The sequence below is a fragment of the Tursiops truncatus genome, chromosome 9, assembly GCF_011762595.2.
Source record: "Tursiops truncatus isolate mTurTru1 chromosome 9, mTurTru1.mat.Y, whole genome shotgun sequence".
NCBI classification, from domain to species: Eukaryota; Metazoa; Chordata; class Mammalia; order Artiodactyla; family Delphinidae; genus Tursiops; species Tursiops truncatus.
In genome coordinates this window covers 85,945,212-85,963,474 of record NC_047042.1, presented here as the reverse complement: position 1 = coordinate 85,963,474, position 18,263 = coordinate 85,945,212, and the positions used below count along the sequence as shown (strand labels likewise).

At 38.2% G+C, this 18,263-nt stretch overlaps 1 protein-coding gene across 1 annotated transcript in view; it reads right to left on the bottom strand.

The window, feature by feature from the left end:
- Positions 1-18,263, bottom strand: part of EXOC4 (exocyst complex component 4) — an 817,730-nt gene that overhangs the window by 746,719 nt on the left and 52,748 nt on the right. The window contains exons 4-5 of the mRNA XM_019921782.3: positions 14,773-14,957; positions 3,711-3,820 (exon numbers count right to left, since the gene is read on the bottom strand). Coding sequence (XP_019777341.1) covers positions 3,711-3,820; positions 14,773-14,957 — 295 coding nt within the window. The remainder of the gene's footprint in view (positions 1-3,710; positions 3,821-14,772; positions 14,958-18,263) is intronic.

Here is an 18,263-nt window from a genome sequence, read left to right as displayed (position 1 = left end):
ACAACTCTACCTCTAAATAAGACATCTGAAAAACGACTCATTCACAAGCCATCAAAGTTCTCATTTAATTAATAATAATCTGAAAGTTTTCAGGAATCACCTCTCACTTTAATTTATGGCACCCCGATGGGAGATCTATTCCACCCAGGGATTCCCTGTTGCAACTTCCTCTATAAAAATGTCAGTTCTAATGGATTACACCCTCAATCCTACTATTTCACAAGATGAGAGAGGAGCTTTAAGAGCCTATGTTAAATTCCCTGCTGAAAATGACTATTACTTTCTAGGCTGACTTGCAGAGCACTTCACAAACAGACTCCCGGGACTTAATTGTTCATTATTAAGAATAAGACAAAATTTCTGTCCTTTGTTATAGTATATTTCTTCAACCCCACACTTTTATATTTACTTAGTAACAGTTTATGCAGTTCTCTAGATAATTTACATCTTCCTCATTTATACAATCCCCTTTAATAATGTGACCCGGATTAATATAGTCCTAAAAACTAGAACTGCAAAGACTTCACACATAATTTCAAGAAAGTCAAATTTTTATACACTGGCTCCTAAAAATAACTTAAGTCAAGAAGATAGGTAGTGCAGAGTGTGATAAGCAGAATAATGGTCCCTGAAAGATATCCATGTCCTAATACCCAGAGTCTGTGAATATGCTGCTTTACATGGCAACGGAGACGTTGCACATGAAATTAAGGTTAAGGACCTTGAGATGGGGAAAGGATCTTGGATTTTCCAGGTGGGAATCAATTTAATCACATGGGCCCGTAAGAGAGGAAGAAGGAAGCAGAAGAGTGGGTCAGAGAGATGTGAGGTGGGAAGGATGTGACCTGAGAAAGATGTGACACACCATCCCTGGTTTTGAAGATGGAGGAAGGGAGCCACAAGTCAAGGAAAGCAAGAGCCTCTAGGAGCAGGAAAAGGCAAGGAAATGGATTCTCCTGCAGAACCTCTGGTAGGAACATAGCCCTGCCCACAGCCTTCATTTTAGCCCAATGAGACCCATGTCGGACTTCTTAGGGACTTCAACTGTAAGATGATCAATGTATGGTGTCATTTGTTGCAGCAGCAATAGAAAACTAATACCTAGTTTTGGTTGTTGTTTTTTTCTTTAAGATTTTTTTTTGATGTGGACCATTTTTAAAGTCTTCATTGAATTTGTTACAATATTGCTTCTGTTTTATGTTTTGATTTTTGGCCACGAAGCATGTGGGATCTTAGCTCCCCGACCAGGGATCGAACCCACTCTCCCTGCACTAGAAGGTAGAGTATCAACCACTGGAACACCAGGGAAGTCCCATAATACCTTATTTTCACAAAAACAAACTGAGCATACTCTGGAACCCAGCTACTATTTGTCAGCTGTGTCAACTTAAACCCATTATTAACCACCCTCAGTCTTGGTTTTCTTATCTGTAAAATGGGGCTAATAGTGCCTCTCTCATAAGATCGCTGAAAGGACTGAATGAGTTAATTCATGTAAAGCACTTATTTCTACTGTTAGAAGGTACTAAACACATCTTAACTACTGCTACTATTGACTTTAATCAGTAATAATTTAATTACCTTCTTTTTCAGTCACCCCCCAGAAAAATCAAGAGATCGACAGTCTTCCAAACAAGTCAAGGAAATGAGCTTTTCTAAAACGAAAGGTTTGTGCACATATCTACAAGCCGTCTCCATAATGGTCCCAAGCTCCACTCATCTATCACACAGTTCTTCCAGAGTCATCCCCACAGACTGCTGAAGTCAAAGTGTCACTATGAACTCCACTCAGTGATAAAGGCTATCTACAGGGCCTGACAGGAAAAGCGCGCAAAGAGGAAGAGCTGTCTTATTAAAAATAACAGATGTTGCAAAATTAGTTTCTACTGAAATTTGCCATCACTGGCATTTTCTTCAGCTTTTTTGGTATTTATATTTTGCATTTTCAAAATGCCTGACCCATCATCTCTTCATGAACAATTAAAATTTTTATTTCACTTGGCCATTGACTCAGCAACATTTATGTAAATTGATATAACCAGGCTAAGCAATAATTCACATTATAAAAACACAAAGATCTAACAATTGGTAATTTCCACAAAAGGTAGAGGTAAACTACAGATCAAAAGTATTAATGCATTTTCTATTTCATAATTCCACACTCTCTAACAGCTCAAAGCAGTGTCAAAATTCAAAGAACAGCAATATTACAACAGAAAGGGGGAGAAAACAAAACCTGTTAATTCCAGGAAGAAGCTTGAGCACAAACCTCTGTAAAGTGTCATAATAAAAATAAGTGCTTGGGTTTTAGGGAAAAAAATCAGTAAATAAGACTAATAGAAAAATTTATTATAAAGCAATTCCTATACTTTTCCTACAGTAAAAGCAATACTCTTCAAGATTCCAGGCCTAAATAACCCTAAATTTTAATTCAATTATATTTTATAAAGTAATTAAATATGCCCCAGCAACAATATATTGTTAGGCTCTCAAAAGAATCACTTTCAGTTAGTTGCACAAAACACACTGACCGAATCCAAATTATTTTTCTACCTCTTCATCATTTCGAGGTCTATAGGACTACAGACCTAGTAGGAACTAAGTTTTATCTGAAAAGCCAATGATAATCAATATTACTATTTTCTTTAAAAGGCATTGAGACCTTTAGCCGTCACACAAAGGCAACTGTGGGACAGCCCACAAAAAAACATCCAGTCACCTTCTCCCTAGCCCAAAGCTGCGACAAACAGGGCAGGTGTTTGCAGACCCCAGAAGGTCTGAATCCAGCTGAGCTGAACCTTCTGATGGGGCAGGTCTGAGCCACTCCAGAAGAATTCCCTTAAATCTTTGCATCCATATTCAAAGTACACCTTCCCTCCCCCAACTTTAAATATAGGCAAAAATGGCTCTCCTCTGTCTTATTCAACACAATATTAGGTTGCGCAGGAATAAACAATAATCGTTTGTGGATATGTCCCCAAAGCGCACTGTGTGTGTCCGCGCATGCACACACACGCATGCAGGCACATGTAGACGTGGAGAGGCCACTGGAAGATATAAGAAATCAAGATATAGGGCAGGGGTCACACACTCAAAAGCTCTCAGACCAGGAAGGTACTACGTGCAGCAGCTGGGTAAAAGCTAACAGGATCAACAAAAGTTACAGCAAAACATCAAAACAAAAAGCATATGCTCCATCAAAAAGCATTCAGGGGGCTTCCCTGGTGGCGCAGTGGTTGAAGGTCCGCCTGCCGATGCAGGGGACGCGGGTTCGTGCCCCGGTCCGGGAGGATCCCACATGCCGCGGAGCGGCTGGGCCCGTGAGCCATGGCCGCCGCTGAGCCTGCGCATCCGGAGCCTGTGCTCCGCAATGGGAGAGGCCACAACAGTGAGAGGCCCGCGTACCGCAAAAAAAAAAAAAGCATTCAAATTCAACTTCAGAAAAACAAGCAGTGCTGGTCAAACAAAACACAGCTGGAGTCAGCAGACAGGCCAGCTTCAGCTGACAGTTTTTAAAACTGATAATGCAATAGGCCCAACCAATCATCTTCTATCTTCTTCCCTCTGAGGGCAGCAAAGGGCTGATCACAGGCTCCAAGGCGGTAACCTCAGGCCCTCCCAACCCTGGCCGCGAAGGCTTCCCCAGGCCTGGGCCCAGGAACCGCAGCCCAGCAAAAAGAAGTTGAGTGGCTGAAGAATTAAATACTTACCACTTGAGCTTCCAGGAGTAGAATACTGAGAGGTATCGAGGAATTTTCGAGGAGTAGGAACGTTTGTAACATCAAGCAGAGGAACAGGAGAAGCATCTTTCACGAGGGAGCTGAAGGGGGAAAGTAGCAGTAGTTACTCAGCGCGTTCTCCAAAATCAACTTAAGTCCAAAAACATGCCCATCCTTTATTGCTTTCCTTTTGTCATGAACCCTCTTTATACTCTGACTTCAAATATCTCAAGTCTACTTCAAGTAAAGTGTTGGTCACAGACAGGGGAATAAAAATGTATTTGAAGGATTCCAAATATCAATATTTACATTTTTATCTTTTTATTACAATACTAGGTTAAAAAAATAGTTTAAGTGTATTCTGATCATCTGATGACCACCTTATAACCAAATTCTGCCACACGCTTCATAACCCCCTTTGTTTCTATATTAAAATTATTTTATCAGCAAAGAAAGATCAAGTAACACCTTACCATGATAACTGAATGAAAGTTAAGCCTAGATTAACTTGTGTCTTTCAAGCTGGACCTTTTTTTTTTTTTTTTTTGACATATACTGGGAGTTCAGTGCACTTAGTTTCCTTTAAAAAAAAGATTCATAAATTTCATCAAGTTGAGAATCAGGTTTATAAAAGATGATTTAAGGAATCACAAACAGGTTAATTCAGTATTTGATTACCCATTTCACCTTTTCCAAAAAGGCCTAGCAACTCATCTTAATAATTAACTTTGGAGTCTCCAAAATAAACACATTAGCTTCAAATGACACAAAGACTATAAAAAACCAATTTTCAAGATAATTCCCATTTACAGGCATCTGTTAAGTCCAAGAATGTAGGCAGTGCCAAGGCAAATAACACCTGTGCCTTACCCTGAAGAAACTGAATCATCTAATCACACTGCATCTCTAACAGAAAGGCTTCTCGAACTCATGTTCCAAGGATAGACAGGTCAAAGCCATAGTTCTCACCTCCTTCCAGTCCCAATAACATCACCAGTAAGAATGGCTACCACGGAAGTGATTCTCAAAGTGGGCTGTAAAGGGAGGGCAGACAGAGGGGAGCAGGAACAAGACTACACCTTCAAGAAACCTTCCCCCAAATGGGAGAAAAAAAATGTGTGGAAGTTTGAACATTGACCCCCTACAGTGATATATCCCCATCTCCCTCCCACCACTCCTTTGAAACTTCCACATGCAAGGTACATGTATATTTCTAAGCTAATAAAAAAAAAAAAAAAACCATGTTTCAGAAAACTTTGAAAAACAAACTTTAGGTTAAAAGGCAAAATTATCTTTCAAGGTGTTATTTTTATCTAGTGTTAATGTTTACAGCCACTGTCCTAGGCCCGGAGGTTAACTATGGCAGTCATTAGCTTCTCCCTTTTCACTTACTACAGGGAAGGGGGAAGCATTACTCAAACAAGTCTCAGCCTCTGTTATGTGCTTGGCACTTCACTCAGTGCTGAGCATCCAAGTATGAGTAAGATATGAGCTATACCCAACTTCATGCATTTCCAAGTGATGGAATCATTTGCAGACTAACGTGAAACCTCAAGTGAGGAATGAGACATAAAAGTAACAGCAATAGCATTTCCCAGGATCTGAACTGACACAGTTCCAGTGACTCTATTCCTCCAATATGAAGCTGTAAGTTCCTATTTGCCTACACTATCTTAAGAAAACCCAAAAGAGCCTTCAAATCCACTGACTGGCTACAATAGTCTAATCATAAAATCAATTTGATCATATTTACCCGTTCATCTCTTCTATACTGACTACTGTTGTATTCTCATTTTTCTCCTCAGCCACCTCTCCTTCTTCTACCTGCATTTTACTCACAGGTGGAAAACTAGCCCTACACATCTCCCCAGCCTCTGGATACACATGCCCAAAGAGACAAAGGATAACCACCGATGTTTACAGTGCTGTTACTGAATAATTAGGAAGAAGTTAATTTTAATTTTACATGATAGAAAAAAGATTTGATAAATTTAATAAATATATCCATAACAGAAGTGGAGGAGTTATTTTTAAAGCATTAATAAATGAAGGTATCCATTAGCAGGAAATTCAGGTACATAGCTGGAGTACTGCCCACCAAGGCTGTAAATGAGGCAGCAGTTAGTACAGATGTGTGTGCACAGTGCTATGTATATCTGTAAGTATAATACACACTTCTATAAATACAGATGTGCACATGATTCACTTTAGATTAAAACCTACAATCATTTTCTCAGTTTCAACCTAAACATGTATTTCAGTTAAATATAGGGTGATAAATGGCTTGCCATTTTAACTCTGAAAAAACATAACCTGCTGACTTTATTAGCAGAGCCAGAAGGGCCCTCAAACTCCATCAATAAACTCTTAGAAAGTCAATTTACTGTAAAACTATTTGCATAGACTCTTTTCTCTTTCTAAAATTTTCCCTTGGGCTTCAATTTTCTCCTTTGTGAACACTAACCCAAAGGCAAGTAACTCTGGAAATGACTTCTGGTTTTTCTCTTGTTCTTTTATGGAAGGACTTAGTCTCAAGAGTTCAAGAAACAGGGGGCACACCCACTCATGTAGTTACCTCAGACGTGAAACTCAACAGAAAGGTACCTGCTACTATAGAATATCACATACCTTAGTTTCCATTTCAGAAGAGAGAAAAGTTGAAATAAAGAAATACATACATCAGAAATAAAGTTGAGAAGTATTAATTAATACCTTCAAAGGGTTTTGAATCTCTCAGAGGAAGTATTTTTGAGAAAAATAAAATAAAATCAAAACTAGATTGTTCTTAAAAGGAAAGAAATAACAAATTTGGAGAAAATGTGGAAAAAAGGGAACCCTCATACACTGTTAGTGGGAATGTAAATTGGTGCACCACTACAGAAAGAAGTACGGAGATTCCTGGAAAAATTAAAACTAGAATTACCATATGACCCAGCTACTCCACTTCTGAGTATTTATCCGAAGAATACAAAAACACTAATTCGAAAAGATACATGCATCCTATGTTCATAGCAGCACTATTTACAGTGGTCAAGATACGGAAACAACCTCAGTGCCCATCAACAGATAAATGGATAAAGAAGATGTGATACACACACACACACACACACACACACACACACACACACACACACACACACACACACACACACACACACTGGAATACTACTCAGCCATAAAAAATATGAAGTCTTCCTCATTTGCAACAGTATGGATGGACATTGAGGGCATTAGGATAAGTGAAATAAATAAAACAAAAAAAGACAACTCTAGGATTGCACTCATGTATGGAATATAAAAACCAAACACAAACAAAATAAATGAGCAAACCAGAACAAAACAAATAACACTAATACAGAGAACAGAGTAGTGGTTACCAGGGGGAAGAGGAATGGGAGGAGGGCGGAAGAGATAAAGTGGGTCAACTGAAGGGTGATGGATAATAATTTTTTGGTGGTGAGCACGCTGTAGGCTGTAGTGTATACAGAAGTCAAAAGATAATGTTGCACACGTGAAACTTATATTGAATACAATGTATAAACCAATGTTACCACAAAAAAAAATTAGATTGTTCTTTGAGTTTCTAATTAGTACGAATCCTCTGAACAGCTTTATTTCAAAGAAATACTGACAGAAATTATTTTTCTTCTTAAAGATCTATGATTACAAATTTTTATTTTAAATCCTTTCAGAATCATTCACAGCCGAGTTGAAAAAGACAGGTGATGCACATAAAATCCTTCCCAGTATAAGACAGGTCCCCAAAATCAGTAATTGTATCTTGTAATTGAGTGGTTTGCTATTTAATAACCACATGGTGGCAGACAGGAAAACTATAAAGCAAATTTAACCATACCAAAACAACCCCCCACCACCGTAACTCCTAGGACTTTCTGACCATTCAACACTCATCCAACTAGTAAGGATCTACTTCAAAATGTGTCTGATTTCAGTATTTCAGGCCATGAAGTTTTTTTTTTTTTAAGAAGGGTTAGAAGTGCTAACAGCTTATTAAATATTTGCATTTTAATTATAACTTATTTCTATTCCTTCACTTAATAATAAATATGTCCAACTCTGCCCAAAATTCACAGCAGCAGGTCATTTGGTTGACTTTAGTCAAACTGAAACTTAACAGAGGTGAGTTGAACTTTAAGTTGTAAATCTAATAACTAATATATTCACCCTATAACCCCAACAGCTGGCACAGGACCTGTCAAAGAGCAAGTGCTCATAGTTTGTCAAATCAAACTCAGCTGAGAAGTGTCTGTCAAATATAATATGCCCTTCGTAAGAAAATGTAACAGAATAATGAATCAGGAATGTCTGGCACAGTAATTCTCTACAGTTCTAAGATCTGCCTGAACGTACAGAAAGAATAATGATTCAGAGGGTAGAAAAGTCAAAAACAGTCATGGTCTCAAATGATAAACCAAGAGTGAAGACATGCAATACAAGATAAGGTGAAGCTAAAACCTAAGCAAAGCAGGAGGGCGAGGGGAAGCACTGAAAGATAACAGAAAGAAAACAGACATACATAAAAAGAAAAAATTAGTTAGGGAGCAAGAAATACAATGGGGTGATCAAGTATTAAACCAGGATGCATGCAACAAGTAAAAGGATTAACCTTTTTTAAAATAATTTTTTATTGATTTTATCTGCTTATAAAGGTATTAAATGTTCTTTTTTGAAAATATAAAGAAAATGAAAATAATCTAATATAATTATAGTATAATGTCTTTCAAAACATTTAACAGAAAGGAGTCTGTCCATCCCTACACACACACACACGCGCACACACACACACACCCCTACTCATGCATACACACAAAAATGTACACATGATTTTCAACATTCTTTGGATCACCCTGTATAGAATATTAAACCCTAGGTTTTCCTTTTAACAGTAAACATGTTGCCATTTCATTAAAAGTTATCTTCAAAAGTATTATCAGGGCTTCCCTGGTGGCGCAGTGGTTGGGAGTCTGCCTGCTAATGCAGGAGACGCGGGTTCGGGCCCTGGTCTGGGAGGATCCCACATGCTGCGGAGCAACTAGGCCCATGAGCCACAATTACTGAGCCTGCACGTCTGGAGCCTGTGCTCCGCAACAAGAGAGGCCACGACAGTGAGGCCCGCACACCACGATGAGGAGTGGCCCCCACTTGCCACAACTAGAGAAAGCCCTCGCACAGAAACGAAGACGCAACACAGCCAAAAATAAATAATTTTTTTTAAAATGTATTATCAATAGTATCATTATTAAAGTAATAATACATGCTCCGGTGAATACATTCCCAGTGCAGCAGGTATGAAATAAGTCCTTCTTTTCTATTCCCTGCCACCCCATTTCCATTTCCCATAGGTAATTACTTTTATCATTGTTTTTCAGCATTATCCTTCTAAGAAATCATTTACACACACACAAATTTTTACATCTATATATAAAGGATATATATTTAAGTATATATTCTTTCAATTCTTACACAAATAGATTCATAACATACATGCTGTTTTTCACCTGGCGTTTTTGAACCCAAGAATACACCTTGGAAATCTTTTCCTATCAGCACTAAGAAATCTTTCTCATTCGTTTTAATGTCTAGTATTACACAGCATGGATACACCATAATTCATTTAACCATAGTCCTCTTGAATATTGGGCTTGTGTATTTTTGTTGTTCTGCCCAAAATGTTCCAGTCAACATCCTGTTACATGTATTTTTATGAAATGGTACTATTTTTGTAGGATGTGGACCTAGAAAGCCTCCCACATACATATTCTCCTATTTTTTCCTAATGCTAATAAAGTTGCATCATGTGATTTTTTTAAACCAAGTTAGAATTTTTTGTACATAATAACAGGTAGGCAGCTAAATTTCTTTTCTTCACACAGCTGATTGTATCAACACAAATTACTAAATAGCCTTCATTCACTTCACTGAACTGAACTACTGTTTTAAAATATTGAAGTTTCATATATCCTGGGGTCTGTTTCTAAATTCTATTTCCTTCCAACAATCTGATTTTGTGTTTGCATGTCTGTACTGTTTTGATTAAAGTAGCTTTATAATATACTTTAATATTAGATAAGGAAATGCCTTATAATCTCCCTTCTCAATTTTTTTTAAACAATCCTTACACATTTATTCTTCCATGTGAACTACAGATTTGACAGTTCCAAAAATCTCAACTGAGATTTAACTGGGACTTAACATCTTTATGAGCTAAGAACATGAAAGTCTCCCCATTTATTCGGGTTTTGTTTCACAGCCTCCGAAAACCATTTTTATTTTTTCCATACAGGCATGTATCCTTCTTTTATCAATTCTACTAGTTTCCCACTTCTACTTCAAAAATATCTGTTCTACTTTATATGTATAAGTGCCTTCACGTGACTTCTTTTGTTTCCTCCTTCAGTAGAAATCTGTTTTTGTGTTTGTTTTTGGATACCAACAATTGGAACAGTTTTTGTATTTGGAGACACTCTCCATGGTCTGGGTCAAAGCAAAAAGGGAAGAGGGCCTGGCCCTTCCTCCTACTATACAAGTTGACATGTCTCAAGCTCAAAGAATTGGATGCTTCCAGCCAAGACTTTGAATCTTGAAGAAATAAAGGCAAGATGCAGCAACATTTAAAGATCATTCACTTGAGTTAAAAATCCAGCCAATTGTAGGCATAATGCAGCAACCCAACCAGACCCTTCCTATGGCTTATCTATGATGTACGCTCAGCTGCTGCAACTCCCTTGGTCCCTCCAGGGTTTTAGAGCCTGATTATACAGACTTCCTTTCCTTAGATTCTGTGACCTACTTGATAACTTTCCACTAAATTTCTTTCCTTGTTTTATTACCAGGACTGATTTCTGCTATTTGCTATCAAGAATGTTGGCTAAAACATCATCCTTTGTAATAAAAAATAGGTTTTATTTGATTCTGTCTTCTCTAGTGACTTTTCAATATAAAAATTTTTAAATATACATATCTAGGTTAATAAACACAAAATTAAATGAAGTAAACATTTTCTCTAATTATTAATATCCAAAACTTCTGACATCTTAAGAATTCAGCACTCCTTTGCATCTCCTGCTTATCCAAATTTCCCAGTCTCTACTAACTTAATATGGTGATATAAATCCTGTTTACTATTTTTTTAACATCTTTATTGGAGTATAATTGCTTTACAATGGTCTGTTAGTTTCTGCTTTACAACAAAGTGAATCAGCTATTCATATACATATATCCCAATATCTCCTCCCTCTTGCATCTCCCTCCCACCCTCCCTATCCCACCCCTCTAGGTGGTCACAAAGCACTGAGCTGATCTCCCTGTGCTATGCAGTTGCTTCCCACTAGGTATCTAATCCTGTTTACTATTATAGAGTATTCTTCAACCACATAGACCTTCTTTTTCAAAAATAGTTTTCAGCTTATATTTTTGATCTTACAAAAATATTTTTCAGTTATTTATATGCAAATTTACATATTTAATGCTGTGCAGTCAGTCCTGGCAGCAGTTTCAAACCACCTACAACTTTATTGTTCTCAAGTTGCTGATTTTGGTTTACATCTTATAGTTCATTTTTGAGTATTTTTCTCAGAAAAAGAACACTAGCTTTTCATTTTGTGTTAATTTATATCTGTTTTGTCTCTGTGTTGCCTATGTCCACTTGGCTGGGTATAGAAATCTTTGGTCCCAATTCTTTCCCATTCAATGCTTTGTAGACTTTGCTCTGCTGTCTTCTTGCATTTCATGTTCAGCAAATCCCAGTGAACCTGATTTTTACTCCTTTCTGTTTATCAGGACTAAGTTTAACTATATAAAACAGAAGACCCAAATAGCCGTGGCCTGAGTAAAACAAAAGGACTTCCTTTTTCCCGTATAAAAGATACAAACCCATTCAGAGCCATAATGGAGGCCCCATGTCATTAAAAAGTTTACGATTTGGCTTTCATCCTCAAGGTCACTAGTGTCCAAGACGATGGCATCAATCCATGCCCTCGACAGAAAGTAAAGGAAGGCAAGTGAAGAGTAAAAGAGTGACCATACCAGTTTAGATGGTACCTGTAAATAATTTTCCTGTGAGTCCTGATTCAACAGCTTGCAAGCAGAAGTCTCACGAATCACCTTTAGCTACACAGGAGGATGGAAAATGTAGCCTTTTAGCTGGACATTTGGCCACCACGAACAAAACAAGAGTTGTCCTTAAAAATGAAGGAGAGAGACTTCCGTGGTGGTCCAGTGGTAAAGAACCCGCCTTCCAATGCAGGGGACACAGGTTCCATCCCTGGTTGGGGAACTAAGATCCCACATGCCACGGGGCAACTAAGCCCGCGCGCCACAACTACTGAGCTCACGCACCTCAACAAGAGAGCCCATGTGCCGCAAACTAGAGACAGAAAACCCACATGCCACAACTAGAGAGAAAGCCTGCGTGCCACAACAAAGAACCCACACTGCAAGGAAAGATCCCACTTGCCTCAACAAAGATCACGCTTGCCACAACTAAGACCCGACACAGGAAAAAAAAAAGAGAAAGAAAGAAAGGAATTAAATAAATCTTAAAAAAAAAAAAAGGAGAGAATGGATATCGGTGGGCAAATAACTATATCTGTCAGGGCAGGTAACATAATTTTTCTCCTTGCTGCTTACAGTATTTGTTTTTGAAATTCATAAAAAACTTCATGATCATACCTAAGAGTAAGTTTTTCACTAAGTTTACCTTGAATCCTTTTGATTTGCAGACCAAGGTCTTTTTTTCTGTTTAAGTTTCTTTCTTTACACTATAATTATTGCTACTATTTCTGTCTGTATTAGTTTGCTAGGGCTGCCATGACAAAGTACCACAGACTGGGTAGCTTAAACAACAGAAATTTGTTTTCTCACAGTTCTGGAAGCTCAAGCTGTTGGCAGAGTTGGTTTCTCCTGAGGCCTCTCTCCTACGTTTGTAGACGGCTGTCTTAACACTGTGTCTTCACATGGTCTTACCTCTTCGGAAGAGTGTGTCCAAATTTCCTCTTCTTATATGGACACCAGTCATACTGAATTAGGGCCCATGCTAATGACCTCATTTTAACTTATTTACCAATTGAAAGACCCTACTTCCAAATTTAGTCACAGTTAGGTACTGGGAGTTAGGACCTCAATACATGAATTTTAAGGGGACACAATTCAACCTATAACACTATCATTTTAGTGTCATTCTGTAGAATGCCTAAAATCATTTGATTGATCACTATTCTCCACAGTTCACATTATCTTTCATCATCTTGCGTTTTTCTTCTTCACGATAAGAAAAGTTTTCCCTCATATCACTGATTTAATTCTTCTAATTTTTTAAGAAAGACTTAATTTCCTTATTATCATTTGGGTTTTTCCTTACATTTTGTTCCTGTTGTAGTCAGTTCTTTTTGCATGTCTCCCAATCCCATTCATATAGCTCCCCATTATCATTTCATAGAAACTATATGCTTGCTACATACAACCACAGAATCTCAGTCATGTTCAACAATAAGCACATATTTTTGTGACTGGCTGATTCAGGCTAGGCAGCTCAGCTGAACATGGCTCGATTTCACATGTCTCTCCTCCTCCTCCTGGGACCAGCGCCATCATGGCAATGGCAGAGGCATGACGGGGCATGCTCCCTGGCACAAGCAAATTTCAAGCCCCTCATGTTACATGCTAACAATCAGCAAAAGCAAGAGCCCAAAAATCAAAGAGAAGGAAACACACTCCTCCCACTCAACTGGAGGGGAAAGGGTGATAATTTTTAGGAAAATTCTAAACCTACTACATCATCTTGCATCTTTTGAGAAACTTGAGCCTAAGTCTCCTAAACTTCTGCTATTTTGCTTTATAAACCTTTTTCTTCAAATAAATGCTCTTCTTTGAGACCTCAACTTAATGCTTTTTCCCTAATGCTTATTCTACAGCATAAGGGAAAATAAGTATTTTTCCCTTGGGCTTATAAGGGAGTGGGGTTATTCTGTTTGTTTTTAATCCTTGCACGGGTAGAAATCTATTTAGATCTACTATTTACCACCAGACACTCTGGAAGCTATTTCCTTAGCACAGCTCCCATCTACCACTTTACTCTCCAACAAGACTGTATTCAGATGCAGTGCTGAAGTTAAGTCTAAGGTACATAACCCTTAGCTCAATTTGTGTGCCTAAGTTTTTCTAGTGCCCATCTGCAGAGAAGAGATGCAAACTTCTTTCTCTGTCAGGGTCTCTGACTAGACTGAAGCATCACACACAAAGTTGGAAATTCTGGTTTCAACAGAATAGGATTTTATAGACTTCACGCCCAGCATGCACTGCTTCCAGTGCTCCTCTCATCTATAGCCTGATGAAAAAGTATCAACAGTATATAGTGCTCAACTGCCCTCTGAAGAATCTTATGGCTATTTTAAAGGAATGTTGGAAGGACATATGATGTGCACAGCTATCTGATACATGTTAATAACGCCAACGTTCTACTGTCTTACCATCTGGTCTTATTCCCTACCAGGTCTCTCCTAACCTAATAAATGTCCTGAGTCCACCCAGGCCCTTCAACACAGGACTGTGCTACAATGAGCCCAGGCATAAAAAAAAAATGCTCTCTCTAAACCTTCCCTAAACTACTCCAGAAAGAGGCCTGTCCAAAGCTGAACACAGCCCTAAGTAACAAAGAGTCTTCTAACTTCATATTCATACACCTATATTTCTCAATTAGGCAGACTTCACTATCCAATTTAAGGATTTATTTTCTCTTCCTTCTGAGATATGCCAGAGGTCTCTCTGATCCACTTACAGACCCACAGTAAATGTTTCTTATGTATCTTTACATAAGAGGACCACAAGAAATGTGCAGTGAGGGAATGAACAAACTTTGAATGTCAGCCTCCAGAACGTGGAGTATTTGGTATCATAAAACTATCTTACATTTTCAGAGACAGTATGTTAAAAAGAGAAGTAAAATAAACTATAACAATATTCTGGGAAACAAACAATATTCCTTAAAATTCTACATGGCCATAAGACACTGTGGCAAAGAGCCTCTTTAACCAACCTCATCCTGCCTTTTTCCTTGTTCTGCTGCACAACTCGGCTAGTGGATTTGATGTACAGGTGCCGATGCAGCTCGTCTATGAGAACTAAGTGGAGGTTCATCTTCTTGCTGTGAAGTTCCAGCCTAAGGTCACTCAGTCCTTCCACCTGGAGCAGGGGACCCTCCAAAGACTCGACTGCAGACACCTGAAAATGGCAAAAAAAAAAAAAAAAAAAAAAGATTAAGACAATGAAATAATCTAGTAATATTATAAATAAGAAAGGCTATCTTTTAAAAGATACTGTCGGGACTTCCCCAGTGGTCCAGTGGTTAAGAATCCGCCTGCCAATGCAGGGGACATGGGTTTGATCCCTGGTCCTGGAAGATCCCACATGCCGCGGAGCAACTAAGCCCATGCGCCACAACTACCAAGCCTGGGCTCTAGAGCCCGCAAGCCACAACTACTGAGCTCATGCACCACAGCTACTGAACCCCATGTGCCCTAGAGCCCATGCTCTGCAACAAGAGAAGCCACCACAATGAGAAGCCCACGCACCGTAACGAAGAGTAGCTCCAGCTCGCTGCAACTAGAGAAAGCCCACACACAGCAGCGAAGACCCAACGCAGCCAAAAATAAATAAAATTTTAAAAAATAAAAATAAAAGATACTGTCAAAAGAGTTTGAGAACTTTATCAGCATACTTCAGAGTTTCAGTGTAATGTGGATAGGCCTAGTTCTGCTCTTGAAGGGTTTAACGTTGGAGACAGATAATGCTGAAGAAAACAATCATGGTAAACATGAAGGCATCTAAAGCACCTCAGCAAAGCTGTACATACTATTTATTCCCACACACATTGCCTATCCATGGACACAAGTAAAATGACCTCCTACTGAAATAATTATAATGTTTATATCCTCACAAGATGTCCACATACTGATGATTTAGATCAACTTTTAGTCAAACTTAGTCTCTTATGACTAAGACTCAATAAAAGCACACTTTATAATTTTTTTAAGAATTTTCATGGCCATCATGAATCAGAGCTTGGTAAGCCTAAGTCTACAAGTGTATTTACAGTCATCTCTAGCTCTTTCTCATATTCACATACACACAGAAGAAAATGCATTTTTACATGAATGTTACAAGCAGACAACAGCAGTCATCACCTCTCCTTGGACTGACTCAGTCTGATAGAAGAAACGGGATTTGAACGGTGAACAGAAGATAAACTATGAGAAGGGAGAGTCTCTTGGCATAAAGTGCAATTTGGGAGATTTTAAGACACAAAGGATTGAATGAATAAAAATGGTGTAGGAATACCTACAACAAATGGACAAGACGAGGGATTCAGGGAATTTGGAATAATTCACTTTGAAACCAAAGTGAGAATTGCAAAGGGGGAAAAAAGACAGCATGTATTATATAATCCCATTTATCCATGTACATAAAATTTTATTTATGTCTTTCTATGTATAAAGACCTTACATATTTTTCTTAAAGAAAAAAAAAAGTGAAGAGGTACTATTCCTTAGGAGAAAAAAAGAAGAGAGAAACACAAAGACTAATAATAATAATGATAGTAGCAGCAGTAGTAGTAATAATAACAATAGTAATGGAAAAGAGTTGACTACAAGCTGAACTCAGGGAAAAGAGCCCTACCAAGCTCCCTGAAAGAATGAACGTGCAATGACTACTCCCTGCGTTGGTTATACATCTAAATATTCCTCATTTGTACAGGTAAAGGCAATAACTAATAACACTACTTTAAAAATCAAGCATTTATACAAAAACAATCAACAGATAATAGAACTCATGAAAGATCAGTGATCAAAAATGTTGATCACAGATCTATCCCAGTATATGCAGTCACTTAGGAGAGTGTGGACAGTGAACACAGAAAGCTTTGTAGCTGCCAAATACAAAGCGGCCTGAGGTGGGGAGGAAAATGCAATGGCTTAGCCACAAACACGTCACTTGTTTTGTGAAGTGCTATAATGAAATGTCAGCAACAAATAAGTTTCCTTAAGTTAACCAAGACAGAATCGACGAATGAAAGAGTGACAAGCCCTGGGCCAGCTCTGCCCTCTGAAGCCTGCCAGTTCATTTTCACGCTGAATCGCGACCGCCCCTGCTATGAGAGCCCCCCTGCCTGGTGCAAGCTGCGGGCAATTCCAAATGGAAAGGCTGCCTCACGAAATGACCAAAGTGTCCCCAAGGAGGAAAAACAACAACAAATTCATTTACACGTGTGCTCTAAAATGGATTTTAACTCAGGTCTCTAGCAGAGAAAAGAGGATGCATTAACCTTTAGTGACATCAAGATTCAGAAAATGAAAAATAATTTGGTAAACCGCTGGCCCATCATGTAGCCTTATCCCTCAAGGTAATTAAATCCAGCTGAGATATTTAAGCTTAAAAACCACCCACTGCACGTCCACACTCAATTTGTTTGTAAGAATTTGCATGAAGATTTTTAACCCAAACAGCTCATGTTCCAATTACAAAACTATATGACGATGTCAACTTTCAAAGCCACTTAATTTTTCTTAAATGTAGGTAAAGCTCTTAGCAACACAGTGCCTGGCACATACTGAGGGCTCCTCACATTATTTTTAACAGAACCTATTTACCATGTGGATAAAGAAACCTCGGAGGGTGTTTCCAACATGTTTTAAGGCAGCATTTTCAGTAAAGTGCTGTTTCCATCATGGAACTATTATTAATCACGTAGAAAACAAACTTTCTGAATATGTTTTCTTGACCGAAAATACAAGTACAGTTACCATATATACAATCAAGAGTAGTCTCAGAACTTCAAAGATTTAAAAACCTTACCACAAATAGGAAAATAGCCTCTATTTCTGTAGGAAGATACAGTGCCTTATTTTCTGGCCTTCACAAATTAAAAGTCTATTTATAAAGCTGTAATTATGAAAGCTAAGCAAGGCCACTGTCTTCCCTGACTCTAACCTTGCTTAGTGGTACTCAAAACAATTTGCAGAAAATAGTTGTCAATGCATATATTTCATCCCTAGAACATCAGTTTAAAAACCTGAACTTTATCTTCTGTGGTTTTAAGTAGCTTGTACCATAAAGCTTACACATAAGGAAAACTCGGTGGGGCAGCAGTCAATCCCACCATGACTGATGATTAATTCTGTTGTACTGGGGGGGTCTGGTTTCTAGGCATTTCCTAACATTTAGCCTTTAATAGAGAACAAATCCTTAAATATCCACAGTTAGAAATGTGCGTAATTACTGATAAAAATACCACCATTTTTTTCTTTAATGTATGGGAAGTGGTCATTTTGTAAATTATTTCACTGTTTTCTAAATTTAATGACTGCAGAGCACTTTTTAAATAACACACCGATGAAACATCAACAGGAATTCAAGAGATGCAGCTGGATTAAAGTGGACAGCAACAGATTAATTCTTTGAGAAATAATCAAAATCGGTTTCAGAAATGTGACATACAACAATGAATACTATCACAAATAAATATTAAAA